The sequence below is a fragment of the Anomaloglossus baeobatrachus genome, chromosome 4, assembly GCF_048569485.1.
Source record: "Anomaloglossus baeobatrachus isolate aAnoBae1 chromosome 4, aAnoBae1.hap1, whole genome shotgun sequence".
Classification (NCBI taxonomy): domain Eukaryota; kingdom Metazoa; phylum Chordata; class Amphibia; order Anura; family Aromobatidae; genus Anomaloglossus; species Anomaloglossus baeobatrachus.
Genome location: NC_134356.1, coordinates 32,237,773 through 32,261,996, shown reverse-complemented (window position 1 = coordinate 32,261,996; position 24,224 = coordinate 32,237,773). Strand labels below are relative to the sequence as shown.

Here is a 24,224-nt window from a genome sequence, read left to right as displayed (position 1 = left end):
GAGCCCACACACAGTCCCCTATATACATTATGAGCCCCAATTAGCCTCGTAAATACAGCATGAGCCCCAACTTAGCCTTATATATACATTTTGAGCCCCATATAGCCTCATATATACAGTATGAGCCCCCACATTACCTCCTATATACAGTATGAGCCCCCCATATCACCTTCTATATACAGTATGAGCCCCATCATAGCCTTCTATATACATATGAGCCTCACTTGGCCTCATATATACAGAATGAGCCCCCACATAGCCTCCTATATACTGGAACAGACAGAGGGCCATATTTAGCTCGCAAGCCGCAATTTGCCCAGCCCTGCACTAACACAATGCTGAGGGAGAAAAGGATCTGTCCCATTGGATATCAACTAGTAGAAGAGTCGAGAGGAGGGCAGAGGATGGAGAATGGCAGAGGAATCCGGAGTACACATAAAAGTCTGGAGGAGGACAGTGGACACTTAAGTTGGAGGATTCTGGAGTAGGACAGAGGAGAATGGATGAGGGCAGAGGTGTCTGCGGAAGACTAAAAAGTCTGAAGGTGGACAGAGGATAATTAAGGAGGGCAGAGAATTCTGGAGGAGCACAAAGGAGAATGGACAAGGGCACAGCAGACAGCAGGAGGACAGAGGAGACTGTAGAAGACAGTGGAGACTTAAGTAGGGCAAAGGAATCTGGAGGAGGACAGAGGAGAATGGATGAGGGCAGAGGAGTCTGCAGGACACCAAAAAGTCTGGAGGTAGATAGAGAAGAATTAAGAAGGGCAGAGAATTCCGGAGGAGGACAGAGGAGAGAAGACTGGAGTAGAGCAGAGGAGACAGTAGAAGACAGTGGAGACTGGTGGAGGGCAGAGGAGTCTGGAGGAAGATGAGGAATCTGTAGTTGGGTATAAGCGTCTGAAAGAGGATAGGGGAGATGAAGCACGGTAGAGGAATCTAGAGATCACAAAAGAGTCTGGAAAAGGGCAGATGAGTCTGGAGGAGGACAGAGGAGTCAAAAGAAGAGCAAAGGAGTCTACAAGAGGCCAAATGAGTCTTGAGGGCACAGAGGAGTCTAGGAGGCACAGAGGAATGTGGAGTAGGGCAAAGCAATCCAACAGCGGCTCCATGATTGAGAACACAGGAGCATTCGGTTGAGCGAAGCATTACTGTATATGGGGGACTCGGGAGAGATAGTTGTTAGCCAAACAATTTGTTTATGAATGGTGGTCTTACATCGTTTCTATGTGGGTATCCAATTTTAACAATCCTTTCAATCTAATATGGGGCCATTCTCTGCAGAAATCCAAGTGTCGGCTTTGGATATCTGCTGGCAGATACTCTAGTAAATACCGTTACATTTTTCAGAAGTGGGCAAATACTGCTATATAGTGCCATACAGGGAACAGATAACAGTGTCAAAATAACAGTACCATTTGGTGCTCAAATAATAATGCTTTAGAGTTCCTACAAAAAATCCTACATCTGGAAATATGGTTAGTCTAGACTAAAGTTGTGTAGGTTGGGCACATCAAGTACTTCAAATGGTGGAGTCTCGATACAGCCCTGACCTCCGTTATAAGAGGTTTTAAGTCTACACAAATTTTCAGCCTCTCATTAGTAAAGATTCCCTGAATTCCAAACAACAAGCTAGACTTTTGGATAGACTATGGATATCTTTGTCTCATGTTAATAAATCATGACCATCTTTTCTCTCCATCGTCGCCACCATCATGGTTGTCGCCTTCTCTTACCTTCAAAAACATTCAGGAATGGAATCTGTTAAGGCGATGACAAAAGTGAATCTGTTTTTCCTTAGGCTAATGCTTATTAATTAGCTCCAAACTAAGATGTGGTTATAAGGTTGAGAAGATGGATAATGACAGAAAGCAGAAGTATAAGGCCCGAGCTGCCCAACGACTCCTGCCACGCGTCTGTGACTGGTAGGAGCCTTCACGCAATCATCACAGCTCATTGCAACCAATTCACCGGCAGGCATGGGAGAGTGCAAAAATACCTCTTAGTTTATGTTCCTGACCTTTTGGCCGTGATGCTTTGCTTAGCCTCATTCATTATTCATATCGCAGTCTGTCCTTTGTGTGTAGGGGAACTTAGAAGCTCTCAAAACTTAGAAGCTCCCACCACAAAATGGTCCTCACCTAATTTTCTCCTTTGCAGCACCTCTGTTTTTTGCTCCAGGGATCCTTGAGTTTATACTTGGAAAATTATTGAGATCCAGGGAGATGTTTGCAGAGGTTCTTCCTGGAATAAGTTGGTGGCTTTTCATAATTTTATTTATGGGTTGTCTTCGTAAGACAACAGATGTCCAACTTTCCTTTTTGAACCACCACCCCCATCAATAATCTAAATCACGGTTCCTGCCCTGGTAGAATCAACTTATCTTTGTTTTTCATGGTCCGCCATTATTTGACTAAGCAAAACTCACCAGTGGTCATCAGGTGATCATCTGGAGGGAATGTTTTTAGACCAGAAGTTGTTTTTAAGAGCCCACCATGATAATGTCCCTTCGTAATGATGATTGCTGTAGGTTCATCAGAAAAAATAGACATGTCCTTATAGCTTACAACATCATCTGGAAATCATAGAGCAGGGTACCAAAATCGGGAACCCTTCTCAACAAGCTAGAGTGGTTTATACCCAAAAAATAGCTTCCATGATGGATGAACAAAACAGGGATACTCCATTTTCAGTGCTCAGGACCTGGTAAAAACTTGATCGGGTGGTCCACTTTTGAGATCCCTCAATGTCTAGAAGCAATGATGGAGGGAAAAAGAGCTTTACACCCCTTGAGTCCTGAAGCTCTGAGGATGGGGTCTCGTTTTGTGCACTCATCTTTCCTCAATTTGCCCTTTCAAAGTATATGTAAAGTGATTTATTTATACTAGATGACTCCTTTTAAGAAATGACTGCTCTTCTGCATCCTATTCCATTGCTTTTAGTCTCCGTATCACTACCAGGAAAGATGATGGGACTCGGCAAATTAAGTGTCATGTTTCATATGTCTATCACACGTATAACGGCCTCAGTTCCCGGTCTTGCTCTGTTTCGTTGCATTATTATCATCCAAGTTTGCATTTCTTTGTCTTATTGAGGAAGACGTCTCGGCTCAGACTGAAAACCTCAGCTTGTATGTATTACAGGTTTTGCCGGAGATGACGCTCCCCATTTGTCTGGGAATGTCACATTTCATTTCTGATTCTTCCTAATATTCTCCAGTAGTCGATCTAACTGGAAGTTAAGTTGTCACCAATGCAATTACTGGTGTGACTAAAGGACGTAGATATAAAATTGGTATAGGTTGGCCTAAAATCAGGCCCAAGTAGGTCAACAAAAAAAGAAACCCTATAATATAGCTTTCCACAAGCTATGGTCTTAAACTAGGCCAAGATTAAGCCACCAAAAATATAACCTTATAATATAGCAATCTATGACCCCTGTAGTCACAAACCAGGCCCAAACTAGGCCACCAAAAATATACTCCTATATTTCATTGATCTATATTTTGTGGTCTTAAATTAGGCCAATATTTGGCCACCAAAAATACAACCCTATAACATAGTTGCCCACAACCTATGGCCTCAACCTTTGGCCACCAAAAATACAACCCTATAACATAGTTGCCCACAACCTATGGCCTCAACCTAGGTAAATACTAAGCCACCAAAAATATAACGATTCATAACCCCTATGGTCCTAAACCAGGCACAAACTAGGCCACCAAAAATATACTCCTATATTTAATTGATCTATGTTGTGTAGTCTTAAATTAGGCCAATATTTGGCCACCAAAAATACAACCCTATAATATAGTGTCCCACAACCTATGACCTCAACCTAGGTCAATACTAAATACAACGATCCATAACCCCTATTGTTCCAAACCAGGCACAAACTAGGCCACCAACAATATACTCCTATATTTCATTGATCTATGTTTTTGTGGTCTTAAATTAGGCCAATACTTGGCCACCAAAAATGAATCTTATAATATAGTGGTCCACAACCTATGGTCCCAAACTAGGTCAAGACAAAATCCAAGCCAATGGAAGTTGTAGTGTAATATCCTGTACAACCCTTTTGATGTTTTAGATACCGGGAAGCCTTGGTGACAACTTCTTTTCACAGCACCACCAAACGGAGAACATTTATTTCTCAGTTGTTTTACCTTCATTGCCCCACCTTTCTTTTTTAAATGTGTTAAATACCTCAAATTATGCATAAAGGGTCTAAATGTTCTCCTTTACGTTTCAGCATCCAGAATGGAGTAATTTCAGTCTTCCAGAAGAAGGGGCTGCAGGATCATGAACTCTACAATCTGAATGAAGGAGTCCGGTGAGTTGACATCTTCTACTGACAAAAAATGAGACAATACCAGAAGAATATGGGGACCTCAACCAAAAGGTTGTGTTGGAATGGTACCTAGAGATTTTACATGTTTACCCAATTCAAGATTAGCTACCAACCATCATACTTTTGGTGGCATCTTGCCGACTGACTAGTAGGCTTTTGTTCCTAAAAGACCTTGATCATAAATATGGACATTTATAGGGAAAAAAATTAAAGTTTATTTGGATTCCTTTGATGGTAAGGACAACATTGACCCTTCATGTTTTAGCAATTTCTAGTCGAAGGGAAAACTCCCACATCATTTACTGATTTTGTTTGAGAATCACCAAAATAATTTACAATGCACGTGAAGGGTTCCTAGACTGTCCCTCAGGCTAGGGGGCCCTAGCTGTCCCTAATTCCAGAGATACTTCTAATGGTGAAGATGTCTGAGCCACCTTCCTTGCCCTGCTCCTAGCCAGCCCTGATCTAGTGCCCCCTCTCTCCCACCCCAGTGGAGGACCAGGACAGCAGTGGTTGAACCAACAGATAAAGACAAATGAGGAAACCAAATAACTCTATCACACAGCTAGCACACACGAAGATGTGACTGTAAGTGACAAGGAGGAAATAAAGAGCAGGGAGGAAATAACCAGCCGACGAGAAGATTACCACAACACACAATAAATCATCAGCAACGGGAATACAACATCACACGGACCAGTTTAGCAAAAGCTATAGTTGACATGGGAAGACAGGCTCCACCATCTTAAAAAGGCGGGGAGTAAAGCGGGCTTTACATGCTACAATATCGTTAATGATTTATCGTCGGGGTCACGGTGTTTACGGTGTTTGTGACGCACATCCGGCGTCATTAACGATATCGCAGTGTGTGACACTTATGTGCGACCTAAAACGATCACAAAAGCGACCAAAATTGTTTGCCGCGGAGAGGTCGTCCTAAAACAAAAAATCGTTCTCTTCTAATTAGCGATGTTGTTCGTCGTTCCTGCAGCACCACACATCGCTGTGTGTGACACCGCAGGAGCGACGAACATCTCCTACCTGCTTTCACCGGCAATGCGGAAGGAAGGAGGTGGGCGGGATGTTTACGTCCCGCTCATCTCCGCCCCTCCGCTTCTATTGGACGGCTTCCGTGTGACATCGCTGTGACGCCACACGACCTGCCCCCTTAGAAAGGAGGCGGATCGCCGGCCAGAGCGACGTCGCAGGACAGGTAAGTCCGTGTGATGGGTGTAAGCGAGGTTGTGCGCGACGGGCAGCAATTTGCCCGTGTCGCACAACCGACGGGGGCAGGTACGATCGCTTGCGATCTTGCTAGCGAGATCTCAGCGTGTAAAGCCCGCTTTACTGTGATAGGTCTCCCACAACATGTGATCCAAGAGGTAATTAGCAGGCTACCGGAGAATAATAGAGCACACAGCTGGTCGATGCCCGAGCCTGCTTGTACAACTCAGAAGCACCAGAGAAGGCATAGTATGAAGTGTCGGATTCTGCAGTGTGACCATCGTCAGTTGCCGTCATGACACTCAGCAAGTAGAGCCAAACACCGTGTGACACATGTCTGTATGAAAGTGTGAGCCCCAACTGTCATGACTGTAGCTTGGCTCTTACGGGTTTAAGTCAGGTGGGACGGTGTCTGTTCTGTTGTGCCTCGTTACGGGATTCACAACGCTTTATTATGGTGTGGAGACCTTCGGAACGCCGCCAGTAATAGTTCCTGGTCTGCAGTGTGTGCATCTGTTTTTTTTAAGTTAGCCTTGATCCATCCCGCTACCCAGCTTACCTCTCCCTGACCTCCAATTCCCTTGTTCCTTTTGTCTTCCCTGTCTCCCAGACCCCGGTCCAGTTCTGTGTCTCGGTCCCCTCCCCCTCCTTTATACTTACTTACTCTTCCGGCCTCTGACCTCGGTAACGTTTCCTGACCTCGGCTCTGCTTCCTCTTTTTGGCTTTTGACGTGACTTTTTGGCTGCTGACCCTCATGCTTCCTCCACTTTATGGCTTTCTCACTCCCCTGTTCAGACGTGACTTCCTGGTTAAGACTTAGGCTTGCAGACTACCCTTTCACTGGTTCGGGTACCCCTTTGTGGGCTTTAGCCTAACTGCTCTTTGGAGTTCAGTCTCAATTCTGCTGGTTGACAACAACCCCTCAGTCAGGGTTGTCGTCAATACCTTCAGTAAGTCCCAAATCTGTAGATCCTATTCCAAATTGCGGCCTTATTTCTAGACACAACGAGATCCTCTACTGAAATTTTCATGTACTTGTCGAGGAACGGGAACGTGAAGAAACTTCAAATTTTCTCTCCCTATCAAAGTCTTAGCCACAACTCACTCATGCCACTTTTTCAGAGGCCACCGTCCACGTTCATGCTATCATTCCAGAACCCATAGTCTATTCTTACATAGTCACATGGTCAAATATTGGAGTTTTCTTTAATTTCCGATTGTAGATGAGTTTTTGTGTGTTTTTAAATATTTGTGTAGGACCTGAACCTCGGTCCTCTGTGATCCACAGTAGGAATGTAAGCGCGAGGCTTGTGCTATGAATCATGGCGTAGTCATCACATCATTTAGGAGGTGTCTGGAAGAAGAGACTATTTCACAGCCTTGCATCAGAAAATGGTGATCTGTAAGGAAATGACACTGTCAATCGGAGTGGAAAACTGTCAAACATTTTTGCAATCTGCTGAGGTTATTTTCTCGGTCATGTCAACCACCGAGGACTCGAAAATTATTAGTTTTTTTAGACTTCAACCAACCTTTTTGCATATATTTTTAGAGGTCAAATCGAATTTCAGTAAAAGAATCAGTCTCGAGAACCCAATATTTTTCTCAATTTGGGGGGGCTAAAAAGAGGTTCAAAAATAAAGTTATACTCACCGTGCCTTTCACCGCAGATCTCCTCCTCACAATCTCTTCCATCTTTACTCTTTGGTGCCTTCACCATTGACTAGATATCAAGAAACGTCATCTCTTTGAGGGGTGATGTCTTAATTGCAAATGATGACGATGTACCACTTCTAGTTTGTCCATTAAAGTAACTTACGGTCTTGGGTTCCCATATACAAAGCCAAGCCATAAGATCTGTTGCAGGAGGGATCTACTTTACCTCCCTCTCCCTTCTAATGCTGGTTACACTGGAAGTCCTATAGGTCATGGCTCAACTTCGGGACTCGATCCGGTGACCTATGGTTGTGTGGTCTGTTACCCTCTCTGTTGGACCACAGACTGTTTTGTTTCTGTCCTATTTCTGATGGTTCTGTTGTCTTTCCTTTGCTTTCCTTTTTTCTGTCCTTTCTGTCCTTTCCTTGTTTCTGTCCTATTTCTGATGGTTCTCTTGTCTTTCCTTTGCTTTCCTTTTTATGTCTATTCAGGTATGTTCGCTTCCTCGCTTGGTTTGCACAAACATTTTTGGGAGGGGCTCTTTATACTTACCTTCTGCCTAGATTCCAGGATGGATGGATGTTTGGAGTCCCAGCTCTTAATTTGAGAGTATTCATGCTGAATTATCTCTATTGATGTTTGTGAGTTTCCCTTCCCAGCATTTTTCCCATTCTGTTTGGATTTATCGGGATTTCCACTTAATTCATGTCTTTTGCGTTTCGTAAATTTTCCTACATCTTCCGTGTATGACTGTGTGAACACGTTCTTAGCCCTATCTCTCCCCTTCTGCTTGTGTAGACTTTCTTTATGGTTATTGTTGTTTTGTGTTACACTTTGTTTATAGTTGAGGGTGCAGTTATTGACCGGCCGACGTTGAGTGGAGGCGCCATTGCTTAATCCCGTCACGAAATCCTAAATCATGAAGGGGTGATCACCGCTGGCTGCTGCAGTGAGCTGGTAGTGATCCCTGCACATGTCTGCTGATTTGAACAGCAGACATGAGCGGCTACCAGGCGCGGGTGCATCACGGATCCACCCGCGCCTGTTAACCCCTTAGATTGCACTGTCAAAATGGTTGTGGCAGGGAAATCACCTTTGCCCTCTGCCATCAGAGGTCCCGTCACGCGATCACAGGGAGCCGATGGTAGCGAAAGGTCATGTGATGACTCCTGTCACTATCATGACGTAGTTGGTGTTACAGCCGGCAGAGCAGGGGCTCTAACAGGAGAGCAGCATTTCTGCTGATCAGAGCTGTGCAGCTCTGATCAGCAGAAATGAATCAGCGATCAGTCTGCTGATCCTTATAGTCCCCTAGGGGGGCTAGTAAAATAAAAATAATAAAGTAAAGAAAAAAAGTTTTAAAAAATAAAAAAAAACCTAAAAGTTCATATCACCCCATTGAAAATTAAACTGTTAAAAAATTAAAAAATATACACATATTTGGTATTGCCGCATTCTGTCAAAATATAAAATGAATTAACCTGATCCGTAAACGGCGTAGCAGCAAAAAACTTACAAACACCAATAACAGGTGATCATCACGTTGCATTTGTGCAAAAAAATGGTGCCATTAAAAACATCAGCTCAAGACGCAAAAAATAAGCCATCACTGCACCCCATACCCCAAAAATTGAGGACGCTACGGTTCACGGAACATGGCGGAAAAAATGCGCCACTTTTTTTTGGACAAACATGTGAATTTTTTTAACCCGTTAGATAAAAGTAAACCTATAAATGTTTGGTATCTACGAACTCGTACCGACCTGAGGCATCACACCGACACATCAGTTTTACCATATAGTGAACACGGTGAATAAAATATCCCCAAAACTATCGTGCGATTGCATTCTTTTTGCAATTTTTCCATGCTTGGAATTTCTTTGCTGTTTTCCAGTACACTGTAAAACTCATGCTTTTATTTACAAGTACAACTCGTCCCACAAAAAACAAGCCCTTACATGGCAAGATTGACGGAAAAATAAAAAAGTTACGGCTCTCGGAAGAAGGGGAGCAAAAAAACAAAAACAAAAAATGGAAAATCGCCCGGGGTGAAGGGGTTACTCTTAAGGTGGCAACCTCCGCTGTCAGGTATGGACAAAGGTTTCTTCAAAATAGAAGAAGTGAGGCACTCACCGGTCTGTAGATATTCAGAATGCTGTTTATTCAGGCATAGGGGGAGGGTGCAAGGATGGTGTGCACACGGACAACGGCCGTTTCGCACCAATTACCGATGCTTCCACGGGTCCAAGGTCACCAAGGGACAAAGGTTTCTTCTAGTCTGAATAGGGACCTGTTGATTGCAGGGTTCACACCTCTCCTGGTTTGTCCATCCAGGTCTGAGTATTAGGGCTCAGTCATAACACCAAATAGGGTTTTCGAAGAGTAGAGGATTGGGTTGAGTGAGCACATGGATCGGCATGGTTTTTGATATACAATCATACTGGAATTTGATCTTGGTGTTGCGGGCAGGGGACAGACCATGGCAGGGGGGCTGCTCGAGATGCTCGGATCCGGGGTCGTTGCGGTGGCTTGAGGGGAAGCTGGACCCGGGCCTGAGCACCCGTCTGTCGCCCGCAAGTGAAAAAGGGGAAGTTTATATATACAGGGGAGGTTTGTCAGTGACGCCACCCGTGGTGTGCGGTGATTGCTGGTGACACCGCCACTGCCACTGGAGGTGATGCTCGGGACCGATGGAGTGGGGCAGCTGGATGTTATCCCCTCCACAGGTAGGGGAGGTGTCCTAATACAGGTGGGATGGTGCTGCGGGGCGCAATCTGCAGGGTTGGACCGGGCGGTGTTGGTGTACGCACAGTTCCTGAAACAATTTGACACAGAGTCCATATGATAAACCAAACTGCCGGCAACCGGTAGCTTCCAGAGGGGTATGCTCAGGTCCCACACACTGGTACAGCAGAACAGGGGTCCTTCCTCCTGCACTTTAGGTTTGTGTCCTTGGTTTTGACTACTCCGCTTAAAACGGGGAAGTCCACTTCCGGTGTGTTTATCCGTGGGAGCTGTGGCCCGCAAGAACTGACCTGTGGGATCGAGGAGCCCTATCCCCCTCATTGGGCTTCCGTCTCGCTCTATCCGGGCCTCCTGTGGGACGAGACCTGAAATCCCGTCCTCTGCTGGTCAATTGGTGAGGTGTTTGAAACTGTCCCTCGCCCTAGGGTCCAGGACCCTGTCTGTGCACGGCTTCTGGACCGGATTCCCGCTGTCGGTGCCGGCAGGCTACGACCCTGCCCCGGTCCACTTAACCCATTACTTGCAAATTAGAAGTTTTCATTTTTTTTTTTTATTAAATGACAGATTTTTAATGAAAAAACAAAAATTTAAATGAAAAAAGAAATTGAAATTTAAGCAAAATTAATGAATGTAATGTATAAATTATATGAATTAATTAATGATTAATTAATTTAATTTAATGAATTTTAAGCAAAAGATTAGGCGTCCCAATAAAGGACATTGGTAGATAATGGGTTAAGGTTTCCCGTGACCGGATCTCCGTCGCCTGTGGCCCTATCTGCCGACTGCCACCTGGTCAGTTGTCCAGTTGTCCAGTCCTCTGGTAGCTCAGGAGCTCCAACTCCTGGCTACCCTGTTTACTGTCTCCTCAGCTCCAACTCCCCACAACCGTCACTCTCAACTGTCTCTTCTCTCTGTCTGACTGAAACTGGCCCCTCCCATAACACCTCAGAACCCCTAGGTGGGCGTTGCCATCCACTTGGCCCCACCCACTGGTGTGTCCCTATTGTCATGGTGGGTGACTAGGGTTTGATGGCTGGTGTTGTGTACCTGGATGGGGATTGTGTTGGAGGGTCAAGGAGGAGGAAATCCTGCACCTGAAAGAGGGGTGCAGTCATCTATGACACCCTGATTTTGTTAGGGCATCACATTGGTACCACCCAATGTTTTTGAAAACTGGTCAAAAACCCATTGTATTTCGAAAACTATGAAAGATATGGAGCCGTGAATCATTGGGTATCCCACTAGTCATATTTTGCATAATTGCAAACTTTTGGAGTTGGCTGTCTCGGAGAATCCCAGTGAGTAGTACTGGGAACCTCATTGAAATGTTTGTTTCGAAGAGCTTATGGGGGGAATTGGAGACTTCCCAACTCATCTGTGAGTTCAAGTCATCTCTCCTCGTTGCGACAACACCCAAATGTTAGAGGAGAGTTGCCAAGAGTGTCGTAAAGCATTGGCGAAGACTAACAACATGCCGTGAATAAGTTGGGAACATTTCTTTGAAGGCGTTTATGAGCTTCATTTTAGTAATTCATAGAAATCTCAAGTTCCCTCAGCCGTCAGAGTATCCACTCGTTACTTTACGTTCATATCCAAAAAGGTTAGCTCAATATATTCAACATTTTTCTCAGTTTTTCCGGTCATCCCATAAAAGACATAAAAATAATCCATTTCCTCCATTGTAAATATCTACGTATAAATCTGAAGCACTAATTTCCCACAAGGTTGACTTGCTATATTCGGACCCAAGCATCGGATAAAATGAGATTTTTCACGTATTGAGGGAAATCATCAATCTCCCGGCCTTGTTAAATGTCATCGAGAAAGAAGACGTTGTTTACTTTTTCAGAACGTACAGGAAGAAATTAAATTTAGAGGTTGTGTCGGGAGATGAGCGGGATTTCCTGGCACCATTTAGTTAGTGGTGGTTATAAAGCCGGTCTTTAAGTGTCAGTCATGAATCCTGAGAAGGTCTATGGTTCCAGATCTTATACATTCATGTTCACGTCATACCAACATGTCAACATGCGCAAGCAATCAATCATCTAAACCACCCGGCTAAGGAAGACGGTTAACAGATTCCTTGAAGAATCCGGTCCGTAGGAATGTGCACCATGAACGTTGATGAGATAAACAGATCTGACGAGATTCGAATTTGCCAAATCTGCTGGATTTTACCAAGAAATTCTACAGTGATCCCTCACCTATCGCAGAAGTTACGTTCTATAGATAGGAGAAAGTGCATGAAGTAGCGGAGTTATCTTTACTTTATTGTTTACCCGTAGTTTTTCGGATTATAAGACACAATTTTCCTCCCAAAAATTTGGGAGGAAAATGAGGGTTGCGTCTTAGAAGCCGAATCTAGCTTACCTGGGGGTGGTGGAGGATGGTGACAGGAGGAAGGGGAGACGTTGCTGGCTGTGGATTGTGCGTTGCGCTGTGAGTGATGAGGCAGAGGCCATCCTGAAAATGTCGGTGGTGCGGGCTTCAAATAATGGCGCCCGGAGTCAGATTGAGCTCTCGGCTCAAGATCTCATCTGCAAACGCGCCACCTTTGGCCCATTGATCTCCCAGCAGCAAACTTAAGGAAAGTGGCACCCGGAGGTGGCAAGTGCGCAGATAAGATCTCGGTTCGTCATTGAGCCGATATTTCATTCTTCGCACACGCCAACTATGGGTGACATTTCTTTGAAGCCCATACCGCTGACAGCTTCTGGATGTTCCTGCCAGCGTCCGCAATGATCATTTGGGACACACACCGCACCGCCCGCAGCATCACCCTGCTCCACCACCGCCGGCCCTACCTCCTGTGACCCCGCTCCACCACCGCTGCCACCCATCCCCCCGGTACCCGCAATAAGTGAACCGTGATACAGCAGGCGACTATATTTGCATTAAATTTATTATCCTCGAATTGAATGTAGGTAGAAAAAAAACAAACAACCATTACTCGCCTCACCACCACCTCCGCTGCTCATTGTCCCCCATATGGTCCTTGGAACCCCTTCCTACTAGCGTTTCCCTCTTAAACCTTGGGTATCTTCATGCTAGGCTGGGACTTCCAACTAGACTAAGCACAGGACCTCTTGGAAGTGCTCAGGGATGTCCCGGGCCTAATAACGGCAGACATCCCGGCCTAGTGTGCCCATCAGAGCGGCGTAGCACACATTCTGACCTCACAGCATCACCACAACCTTACGGCGCCTGCGCAGAGAAGTAATTCATGGCAGTCTTAGTAAGAAGAGGTGGCAAGGACCATGCGGGGGAAGTGGCCTGGAGGTGAGTGGTGAGGTGTACACATTTTTTTAAATTAGATTTTTAACCTTTTACTGATCTTCTACGGTTCAGCAAAATGGTGGCCATCTTGCTGAATTTGTGCAGAGCAAATAATCCACATTGTAGAAGTGGCTTCTAAAAACACATTGGTTTGATGTTGCCTCAACTGAGTTGAGATGTCTAAAGCCTGCCATACACATGAGGCGTCCGGTAGACCGCTATTTCTCCCGACTAATGCTCTTCCGCATGCTCTTCATGCATTAAGATGAAAGCCATTGCTTGGCTACCGGACACCCTAAGCACTATCACTGAAAACAAGAAGGATGTGTATTGAAATCCCAACAGCCCCATCCCTCTCTCCCCCAAAACATCATCTGTTGGTGTTGAGCCAGGAAACCTTCATACACATCAATTAGTTGACCGGTACCACCAAAACTGGCAGGCTCTCCCTACTTTCATCTACTGTGTGGTGGTCTTAAAGAAACTTCCCAAGAACAAAGTTGATTTTAATCAATAGATCTTGGGATAATAAAAATTTCCACAATTGGATGTGTTTAAAGAAAATGTCCCTGTGCTGAGATAATCTTATATATGTATCCCTGCTGTGTACTGTGTAATTGCTGTGTCTGACCGTACAGGGGAATGGTCTGTTCATAACACATCTCCTGAAGACGGAAGGAAATACAAGAGTATACAGACACTACATCATGGGTCATAGATTATTCTTTTTGTGTGGTAAAACATTTCCCTGCCTGTGTTTAAAATATGTTTTACCTCAAAGAAAGAATTATTTGCAATCCCATCCTGTAGTTTCTCTATACTGTTTCACTTCCTCCCCAACCCACCAGATCTCCTGTTCAGGGGAGGATGCAAAAGAGAGTATACAGACATTACAGAAGGGGATCATAGATGATTCTTTTTGTGAGGTAAAACATTTCCCTGCCTGTTTTTAAAAAAATATTTTACCTCAAAGATACAATTATTTGCAATCCTGTACTGTAATTGCTGTATACTCCTTAACTTCCTCCCCTGCCCAGCAGATCTCCTAGGCAGAGAAGGATTCTAAAGAGAGTATACAAACAATACAGAAGGGGATCATAGATGATTCTTGATTCTAATTGTGAGGTAAAACATTTCCCTGCCTGTTCTGAAAAAAATGTTTTACCTCAAAGAAAGAATTATTTGTAATCCTGTGCTGTAATGTTTGTACACTCTTTAACTTCTTCCCCGGCTCACTAGATCTACTGGGCAGAAGCAAATGGGATAGAAAGTATACAGACAATACAGCAGGGGATCATAGATGATTCTTTTTGTGAGGTAAAACATTTCCTTGCCTGTTTTTAAAAAAAATGTTGTACCTCAAAGAAAAAATTATTTGCAATCCTGTCCTGTAATTTCTGTATACTCCTTAACTTCCTCCCTGGACCACCAGATCTCCTGGGCAGAGAAGGATGCAAAAGAAAGTATACAGACAATACAGCCAAGGATCATAGATGATTCTTTTTGTGATGTAAAACATTTCCCTGATTGTGTTTTTTTTTAAAATGTTTTACCTCAAAGAATTATTTGTGATCCCATCCTGTAATTTCTGTATACTATTTTACTTCCTCTCTGAGAGAGTATATAGACAGCACAGCACGTGATCATAGCAGATTCTTTCTGTGAGGTAAAACTTTTCCCTGCCTGTTTTTAAAAACTGTTTTACATCAAAGAAAGAATTATTTGTTATCCCGTTCTGTAATGTCTGTATACTTCATAAGTCACCCCCTGCCAAGAGATGTGGTAAGATCAGACCATGTTCCTGTACGGTCAGACACAGCCATTACACAGTACACAGCAGGGACACATATATAAGATTATCCCAGCACAGGAACATTTTTTTAAACACATCCAATTGTGGAAATTATTATTATTCCAAGATCTATTGATAAAATACATTTTGTTCTTGAGAAAACTCCTTTAAGGGATCCTGTATTTTTCACTTTGCAACCCCCATGGCACAAATGAAGCTTAATAATTGGAAATAATTAGTGTGAAACTCCAGCCTTGTATGATTGGACTTATTTCACGGTGATAAATTGTGAATAGTCTATAACTACATGTCTATTCACATTACAATAGCCCAATTTCATTTTTGCTTTATTTTATAGCCTTTCTTAAGTAACATTTCAAAAAGGCGAATAATAAAAAGTGCAGGAAATTGATTTGATCAGAGTCCAAAATCTACTATAGGTAGTGGGCAATTTGCCGGCCACGATCTATAACCATACGCGACGCTGACATTTTCCTCTTCCTAAAGTGTCCGAGGCAGCAAATTTATCTTTTTAAGTGGCCGATTGAGAGGGACATCAATTCTGTATAAGCCCATGAAATTTTAGCTTAGTTTGTAATATTATCCTAAATGTCTGCGGGAAAGTCAGTGTGCCCTACAATTCATTTACATAGTCATTTTCAAGGGCATTACTAAGAATAACTGCACTCTGTGAGTATATAAAGGAACCCAAAGTACAGTCTCATCGAGCTGATGTATGTTCCTTCCAACGTTGGTCTTAGCTATGAGTCCACCAGGTCCTACAGCTTGTTAATGTCACATTGTGCTTGGCTCTAAGCTTGCTGAGTGTCATGGCGTCATCTGACGCTGTTCACACTGCAGAATGACTCTCCAAACTACGCTTTCTCTGCTGCTCCTTTTTGGGGAGACCTCAGGGTCTCTCAGGGTCTCGGAGGAGGATTCCGAATCAGAACTGCGCAGATATATATGAATCAGGAAAATGACCACAGAGAGACGTATCTCTATTTGGGAGAAGCCCAGTAGAGGTCTTCTAACCCTTGTATTCAAAGCATAGCATTCTTATACAGTTTTTCTGCATTGTCACTTAACCAACCAATTAGTTTTGGTCTAGCTCATTCCCTTCTTTGGATAGTCTTTCCTGTACAGCAACATTCCATAGTAAAGCATTAAGGTGTGTCTGGATATAGACGAGAGTCTATGGATAGAACAATGTCAGTTACTTATTCATAAAACTACAAATGAGTATCTGTTCTATTCAAGAATGTCAGATACTTATTCATGAGACTACAGACGAGTAACTGTTCTATTCAAGAATGTCAGATACTTATTCATGAAACTACAAACTTATTCTACTTATGCCTGAGCATAATTTGTTTTGGTTATTCATTCCGTTAATATTTCAATTAGGTATATATGGAGAATCAGTACATAAAGCATTCAAAGGACAGATTATCTTAGTATATTACACTGCACAAACTATTCATAGCCTAGGCCTTCACACTCCTGAGTTGCACAGGCAGGCTCGGGCATCAACCAGCTGTGTGCTCTATTATTCTCTGCTAGCCTGCTAATTACCTCTTGGATCACATCTTGTGGGAGACCTACCACAGTTACTCCCTGCCTTTTTAAGGTGGTGGAGCCTGTCTTCCGATGCCAACTATAGCTTTTGCTAAACCGATCTGTGTGCTGTTGTATTCCAGTTGCTGGTGAGGCGCGGTGGCTCAGTGGTTAGCATTGCAGTCTCACCAAGGACAATATCTGCAAGGAGTTTGTATGTTCTCCCTGTGTTTGTGTGGATTTCCTCCGGATACTCTGGTTTCCTCACATACTCCAAAGACATACTGATAGGGACTTTAGATTGTGATCACCAATGGGGACAATGTTGCCAATTTATATAAAATGCTGTGCAATTAATGACAGTGTAAAAGAGAATAAATATATTATTATTTGTTGCGTGCTGTGAAAATCCTCTCATCGTCTGGGTATTTCCTCCCTGCTCTTTATTTCCTCCTTATCACATATTGTCTTAGATCTCTGTGTGTACTAGGTGTGTGATAATGATTTTTCTTTCCTCTTTTATCTATATCTGTGGGTTCAAACACTCCTGTCCCGGTCCACCCCTGGGGTGGTGGAGTGAAGTATAAAATCAGGGCTTGCAGGAGCAGTGCAAGGAAGGCAGCTCAGACATCTTTCCATTAGAGGTATCTCTGGGATTAGAGACAGCTAGCCTGAGGGTCAGTCTAAAAGCCCCTATCCCATGCCACCCCGTGACAATAAGATAACTGTATACCTAAATCAAAAAGTGGGCTATAATCCACACAATCTACTTATTACTTCTGATCTTATACTCCTGGGGTGGGGGTATAAGATTAGGGCTTCCCAGGAGCAGGGCAAGGAAAGTGGCTCAGACATTTTCACCATTAGAGGTACAGTTAGGTCCAGAAATCTTTGGACAGTGACACAATTTTCGCGAGTTGGGCTCTGCATGCCACCACATTGGATTTGAAATGAAATCTCTACAACAGAATTCAAGTGCAGATTGTAACATTTAATTTGAAGGTTTGAACAAAAATATCTGATAGAAATTGTAGGAATTGTCACATTTCTTTACAAACACTCCACATTTTAGGAGGTCAAAAGTAATTGGACAAATAAACCAAACCCAAACAAAATATTTTTATTTTCAATATTTTGTTGCGAATCCTTTGGAGGCAATCACTGCCTTAAGTCTGGAACCCATGGACATCACCAAACGCTGGGTTTCCTCCTTCTTAATGCTTTGCCAGGCCTTTACAGCCGCAGCCTTCAGGTCTTGCTTGTTTGTGGGTCTTTCCGTCTTAAGTCTGGATTTGAGCAAGTGAAATGCATGCTCAATTGGGTTAAGATCTGGTGATTGACTTGGCCATTGCAGAATGTTCCACTTTTTTGCACTCATGAACTCCTGGGTAGCTTTGGCTGTTGCTTGGGGTCATTGTCCATCTGTACTATGAAGCGCCGTCCGATCAACTTTGCGGCATTTGGCTGAATCTGGGCTGAAAGTATATCCCGGTACACTTCAGAATTCATCCGGCTACCCTTGTCTGCTGTTATGTCATCAATAAACACAAGTGACCCAGTGCCATTGAAAGCCATGCATGCCCATGCCATCACGTTGCCTCCACCATGTTTTACAGAGGATGTGGTGTACCTTGGATCATGTGCCGTTCCCTTTCTTCTCCAAACTTTTTTCTTCCCATCATTCTGGTACAGGTTGATCTTTGTCTCATCTGTCCATAGAATACTTTTCCAGAACTGAGCTGGCTTCATGAGGTGTTTTTCAGCAAATTTATCTCTGGCCTGTCTATTTTTGGAATTGATGAATGGTTTGCATCTAGATGTGAACCCTTTGTATTTACTTTCATGGAGTCTTCTCTTTACTGTTGACTTAGAGACAGATACACCTACTTCACTGAGAGTGTTCTGGACTTCAGTTGATGTTGTGAACGGGTTCTTCTTCACCAAAGAAAGTATGCGGCGATCATCCACCACTGTTGTCATCCGTGGACGCCCAGGCCTTTTTGAGTTCCCAAGCTCACCAGTCAATTCCTTTTTTCTCAGAATCTACCCGACTGTTGATTTTGCTACTCCAAGCATGTCTGCTATCTCTCTGATGGATTTTTTCTTTTTTTTCTGCCTCAGGAAGTTCTGCTTCACCTCAATTGAGAGTTCCTTAGACCGCATGTTGTCTGGTCACAGCAACAGCTTCCAAATGCAAAACCACACACCTGTAATCAACCCCAGACCTTTTAAGTACTTCATTGATTACAGGTTAACGAGGGAGACGCCTTCAGAGTTAATTGCAGCCCTTAGAGTCCCTTGTCCAATTACTTTTGGTCCCTTGAAAAAGAGGAGGCTATGCATTACAGAGCTATGATTCCTAAACCCTTTCTCTGATTTGGATGTGAAAACTCTCATATTGCAGCTGGGAGTGTGCACTTTCAGCCCATATTATATATATAATTGTATTTCTAAACATGTTTTTGTAAACAGCTAAAATAACAAAACTTGTGTCACTGTCCAAATATTTCTGGACCTAACTGTATCTCTGCGATAAGGGACAGCTAGGGCCCTCTATCCTGAGGTCCAGTCCCGATCCCCTGTTATCCCATTAGACCCCATGACAGCTAACCAATCTTGTAGAGGTGCACTACCTGACCAAATCTGGACTGGTGGATCTAATAAAACCAACTGTGTGGCTTTTCCAAAATGTCAAGAGGCTAAAATGTATCATTGATGACACTCCTACAAGCTTGGGTCCTTCAAGAGATTCTCAAAGTGAATCCTGCCCATTCTATACCTAGGGTCTGGTTCAGGGTCAGCCAAGGCCAGGTATCCTGCTCAGCGCATATGTACGCAATCTATCTATGGATGTCAGAGGAGCTAGGGTCCAGCAGAAGGTTTAGTCAGGGGGTCACCATCTCCCCCTCCCCTAGACACAGGTTTCCCTCTTCCCTCCCCTCCCTTTTTACCTTTTGCTTGGTAATTCCCCATATCAAGTGTGACAATGATAGGTCATAAATAAGAGATCCATGATGGCCCGACTGATAAAATTACTGATCCGGGATGTCTCAGCGCGCTGGAGGTGCCACAGCTCTGCATTTTGTGTAGTATCCAAAAATGGTACTGCAATTGCAGCATCAGTCATTGTCAATACATGATGGACATAGCTATACTACTCCAAATTTACCATGTCACCTTCAATCAAGTGATCAACAGAGGTGCCTAAAGTTGGACCTTCAAAGATCTGACGGATTAAAGCTCCTCAACCTACAGTACTTCGGAACCTCTAACCCATCGCTAGAGATAGAGTGCCGCCAAGGTGGTGGGATTCTCAAAGTGAGTCCTCGTTGATATCCCGTTGAAAAGTATTTATCGGAAAATTGGTTGGGTTCATCGTAGAAGGGAGTCAACCATTTTACGATATGGCTTTGGCCTGAATGATCGTAGATGTTTTTATAGAGGCAGGAAGATGTGTTTTTTATTTAGCCCAAGAACCTTTTATCAAGACGAAGGCAATACGGGAGACGTGGGTTGAAACAACCCAACTTTCACGATTGATCTTCTTCCTTCCCTATGTGGCGCCCTGGACAAGCCAGGACGTCACAGGTACTGCAACAACACACCCCACACCCCGGTTAGGCACACCAGTCACACACGCAAATCCTTGTTGCCTCCCTCCAGGGGCTGAAGTCCACACCAGGTGGGGTGGAGCCAGGCGGTTGGCCCCTCCCACTGAGGAGTTCACAGTCCTGGAGGCGGGAAAGGAAGTCAGAACAGTTAGAGAGAGAAGTGAGAGTTGAGGGAAGTGGTAATGGAGGAGCAAGAGCAGACTGACCGGGTACGTGGCCCGGGCACCCAAGAGCAAGGTTGGCAGGCGATGGTGACCGTCTGCAGGAGAGGCCGATTGACGCATAACCGTAAGGACCGGGGACGGGCGGTGGCCTGCCGGTACCGAACCGGGGAGCGAAGAGAAGCCAGCACCATTCGGCAGGGCCTACGGACCCCGACCAGGCTTGGAGTCGCCGTTAAACGGGTCAGATCCGTCAGCGACGGGAACCTCTGGGGTTTCCCAGCAGCAAAGACCCGACTGAAGGCAACCGCTCAACCGTGAAGGGAAATACAGCCACCGCCACAGCTAGAATTCCCAGGGCCAGAGCCTGCGGGCAAAAAAACGGGCTCCTCTGGCAAATACACCGCTGGGGAGCGGGTTAGCGGTGGGAAGCCATCGGAGCCGAAAACACATCACAGGTGCAGGGAGAGACAGTCACCGCCAACCTACCGGGAGTGACCACCGCAGCCGGCTGCGGGACCCGTCCATCCAGCCGTTTGTTTTACCAGAGACTCCGTCTACGTTATTGGCCGAGTGAGTACCACCGTGCCGTCTGGCACCGCGCTGCCCCCGCAACCGTGCACCTCACCAAACCCCGCCGTCCACCTTTCAGTCACCATCACCGAGCCCCAGGACCACCAAAACCCCCTAACCATGGAGGGGAGAGAAACATCTCAGCTGCGCCCTGTCATCGCTCCCGGGATCCCCGTCCAGATCAGCGGTGGTGTCCCAACCTCACCACAACCGTGGGTGGCGTCACGGACCGACTTCCCAAACCCCAAAAACTATTCCCCTTTCACGGGCGAGGAGCGCCGCTCGAGTCCCCAGATCCGGCCCACCGCTCGAGCCACCGAGCAGCAGCAGCAGCGCCGGACCCGAGCGTGGTGAGCGCAGCGTCCCCTCCCCGCCCGCGACACCTAGACCTAAGCAAACTCTCGTAGACTCCGGCTGGTGGTCACATCTATTGACCCATAATTTTTTATTAGGCTTGTTTGGTTATGTCGGGCTGTAAATATTTTTGTGATTATTTTTCCTTTTTGCCGTACGTTTCTTTCGGAGGAATTAGCTGACCCTCGTTAGCTCGGCGGTGAAAGAAAATCTGCGTAATTGCTGTTCCCCAGTGTAATTATTCCTTAATTGAAACAGTTTAATTTAATGGAGCAAATGTTCGCTTCCTTTTCTTCCTAGTGTTTTTTTTTTTTTATTAAGCAGACAGGATTGGCTATAAATCTATAATCGTCCTCATCACAAGGGCCATTGGTTATACGACCGGTCCACAGGTTAATAGGATGTGGCGACATTAACATGTAAAGCTTTAGACGCCCGTTTCATAAAAATCGTCACGGATGGGTTCACTTTGTTCCTCGGGAACGACCAATAACTCTAGCATAAACAGGAAGCTTTACATAAGGGTCACATATTTTACAAGATAAGAATGCCTCGTTTTGTTTATTTAGAGCAAGTGGATTGAATCATCTGCAACCATATAATATAACCATAAAATATGCTGTACCTTTAAAGATGGTCACGGGTGGGACCTCCCTGTGGTGTCCGGCTGCATTTGTCCATTTGTGAATGGAGTTTTCTGTGTCTTCTCTGTTCGGGTTTACTCTTTCCCCTTTAGGATCCTGCTGAGATCTTTTCCTTTCAGCTGCTAATCATTATCCCTCACCCTCTGTCTTTATATACCTGCATTTCCCCTTAGTATGCTGCTGGTGATAGTCAAATTTCTATACGGTTCTGATTGCAAGCAGCCTGCTTGTATTCATCTAGAGAAACGTTGTATGTTGCTGTTCCTGTCTCTAAGGCCTAAGACACACGGCATGAAAATCGGACCGAGTGGAATACTATAAAACATCGCATTCCACTCGGACAATATTAGCCTATGTGTCAGCACCCATGAGCAATTGTAATGCGAGACTCTTTCTCTCGCACCCATTGAAGTCTATGGGGCAAGAGAAAGATCACACCGCACTCGCGGTACACCGGTGTACAGAGAGTGCAGGGCAAGAATCGCAATAGCCGGCTACGGAGGAGAGAGGGAGATAAATCCCTCCCTCTCCATGGCGGTCCCCCCCTCATCCTACTCAGCACTGGCCCGCCCCCCGCAGCTAAGGTCCGATCGCATGATCGGACCTCAGTCGCAATGACACTCGGCTCCCGCTGTGCTGCCAGCGTGAGCCGAGTGTCATGCGAGGATCGCAGTAGCCCCGGTGGCCCCGGCCTAAGTCATCTTGGAGATAAGTTGCTTGTTTGCTTTCCCCTGTTTGCTTTCCCTGTGTGTTCTTTAGGACTTTGTAGGGTTGACTAGCGCTCATCCCACCCATTCATTACCTAGTGCCCAGTTCAGGGTCAACCAGGGCCAGGTATCTTGCTCGGCGCATAGGTGTAGAATCTATCTAAGAGTGTCAGGGGAGCCAGGAGGCAGCGGAAGGTTTTATCAGAGGTCACCATCTCCCCCTCTCCTAGACACAGGGTTTCACTCTTCCCTCCCCTCCCTTTTCGCAGTTTGCTTGGTATTTCCATTTGGCATTGGCTGATTAAGGATGTCTCAGCGCACTGGAAGTGCCACAGCTCTGCATTTTGTGTAGTGATGGCCAGAATGGTACTGCAACTGCAGCATCATTCATGGTCACTACATGATGTGGATGGCTGTACTACTCCAAATTCTCCACATCACCTTCAATCAAGGGATCAACAGAGGAGCCTAAAGTTGAATCTTCAAGGATTCTAAAGAGCAGTCTAAAAACTTAGATGCATTGGCTACCAGGGTTCTAAGATTTGCCATTTTAGCATATGGAAAAAGCATATCAGGTTGTCTGTGGTCAAAAGCTAGCCATACACATTAGATATAGCAGCCATTGCCAACTAACACCTATTCTTCCCCGTGAAGTGCAAGGTGAGGAGAACACAAGAAAACCAACATGCCAGACCCTTCCTTCTTCATCCAACATTTGCCATCAGGGAAGAGTCAAAACCAGGGGCAGAATGATCGCGATCGCAGGGATCACGACCGGGCTGGGATTGCAGGGGGCCCGCTGGCCCCAGCCCCTGGTTCAGCTGGATGTGCGCCAATGAAAGCTGCCAGCTGCAGGCCAGCTATAGAGGATGACGCCACGCGGCATGGGAACCTGGTAGGTGGTGAGTACAGTATATAGCAGGAGGAGGACAGTATATACCAGGAGGGCCTAGTAGAGGAACATATATAGCAGGAAGGGGACAGTATATCCCAGGAAGGGGACAGTATATCCCAGGAGGGGGACAGTATATACCAGGAGGGGCCCAGGAGAGGTACATATATACCAGGAGGGGGACAGTATATATCAGCAGGGGCCCAGGAGAGGAATATATATACCAGCAAAAAGACAGTATATACCAGGAAGGGGACAGTTTATCCCAGGAGGGGGACAGTTTATACCAGGAGAGGAACATATATACCAGGAGGGGGACAGTATATATCAGGAGCGGCCCAGGAGAGGAACATATATACCAGCAAGGGGACAGAATATACCAGGAAGGGAACAGTATATACCAGGAGGGACCCAGGAAAGGAACATATATACCAGGAGGCAGACAATATATACCATGAGAGGCCCAGGATGGGGACAGTATATACACAGGAGGGGGACAATATATACCAGGATGGGGGACATATTTACTAGGATGGGGGACATTACAGGATGAGGGGCAAATATACCAGGATGGGAAACATATATACCAGAATGAGGGACATATTTATCAGGAAAGGAGCCCAGCACGGGGTACATTAGAACAGGATGGGGGACATTACTACATAATGGGGGTAGG

General features: G+C 45.1%; 1 protein-coding gene across 6 annotated transcripts in view; it reads left to right on the top strand.

The window, feature by feature from the left end:
* The window catches only part of ARHGAP8 (Rho GTPase activating protein 8), a 213,396-nt gene that overhangs the window by 90,576 nt on the left and 98,596 nt on the right, over positions 1-24,224 (top strand). For 5 of the 6 annotated variants that reach the window (XM_075344217.1, XM_075344216.1, XM_075344213.1 and 2 more), the window contains one exon: positions 4,254-4,334. In XM_075344217.1, the coding sequence (XP_075200332.1) occupies positions 4,254-4,334 (81 nt within the window). Of the gene's footprint in view, positions 1-1,800; positions 1,925-4,253; positions 4,335-24,224 lie in introns of all 6 variants that reach the window. The other variant, XM_075344215.1, reaches the window with a different exon arrangement.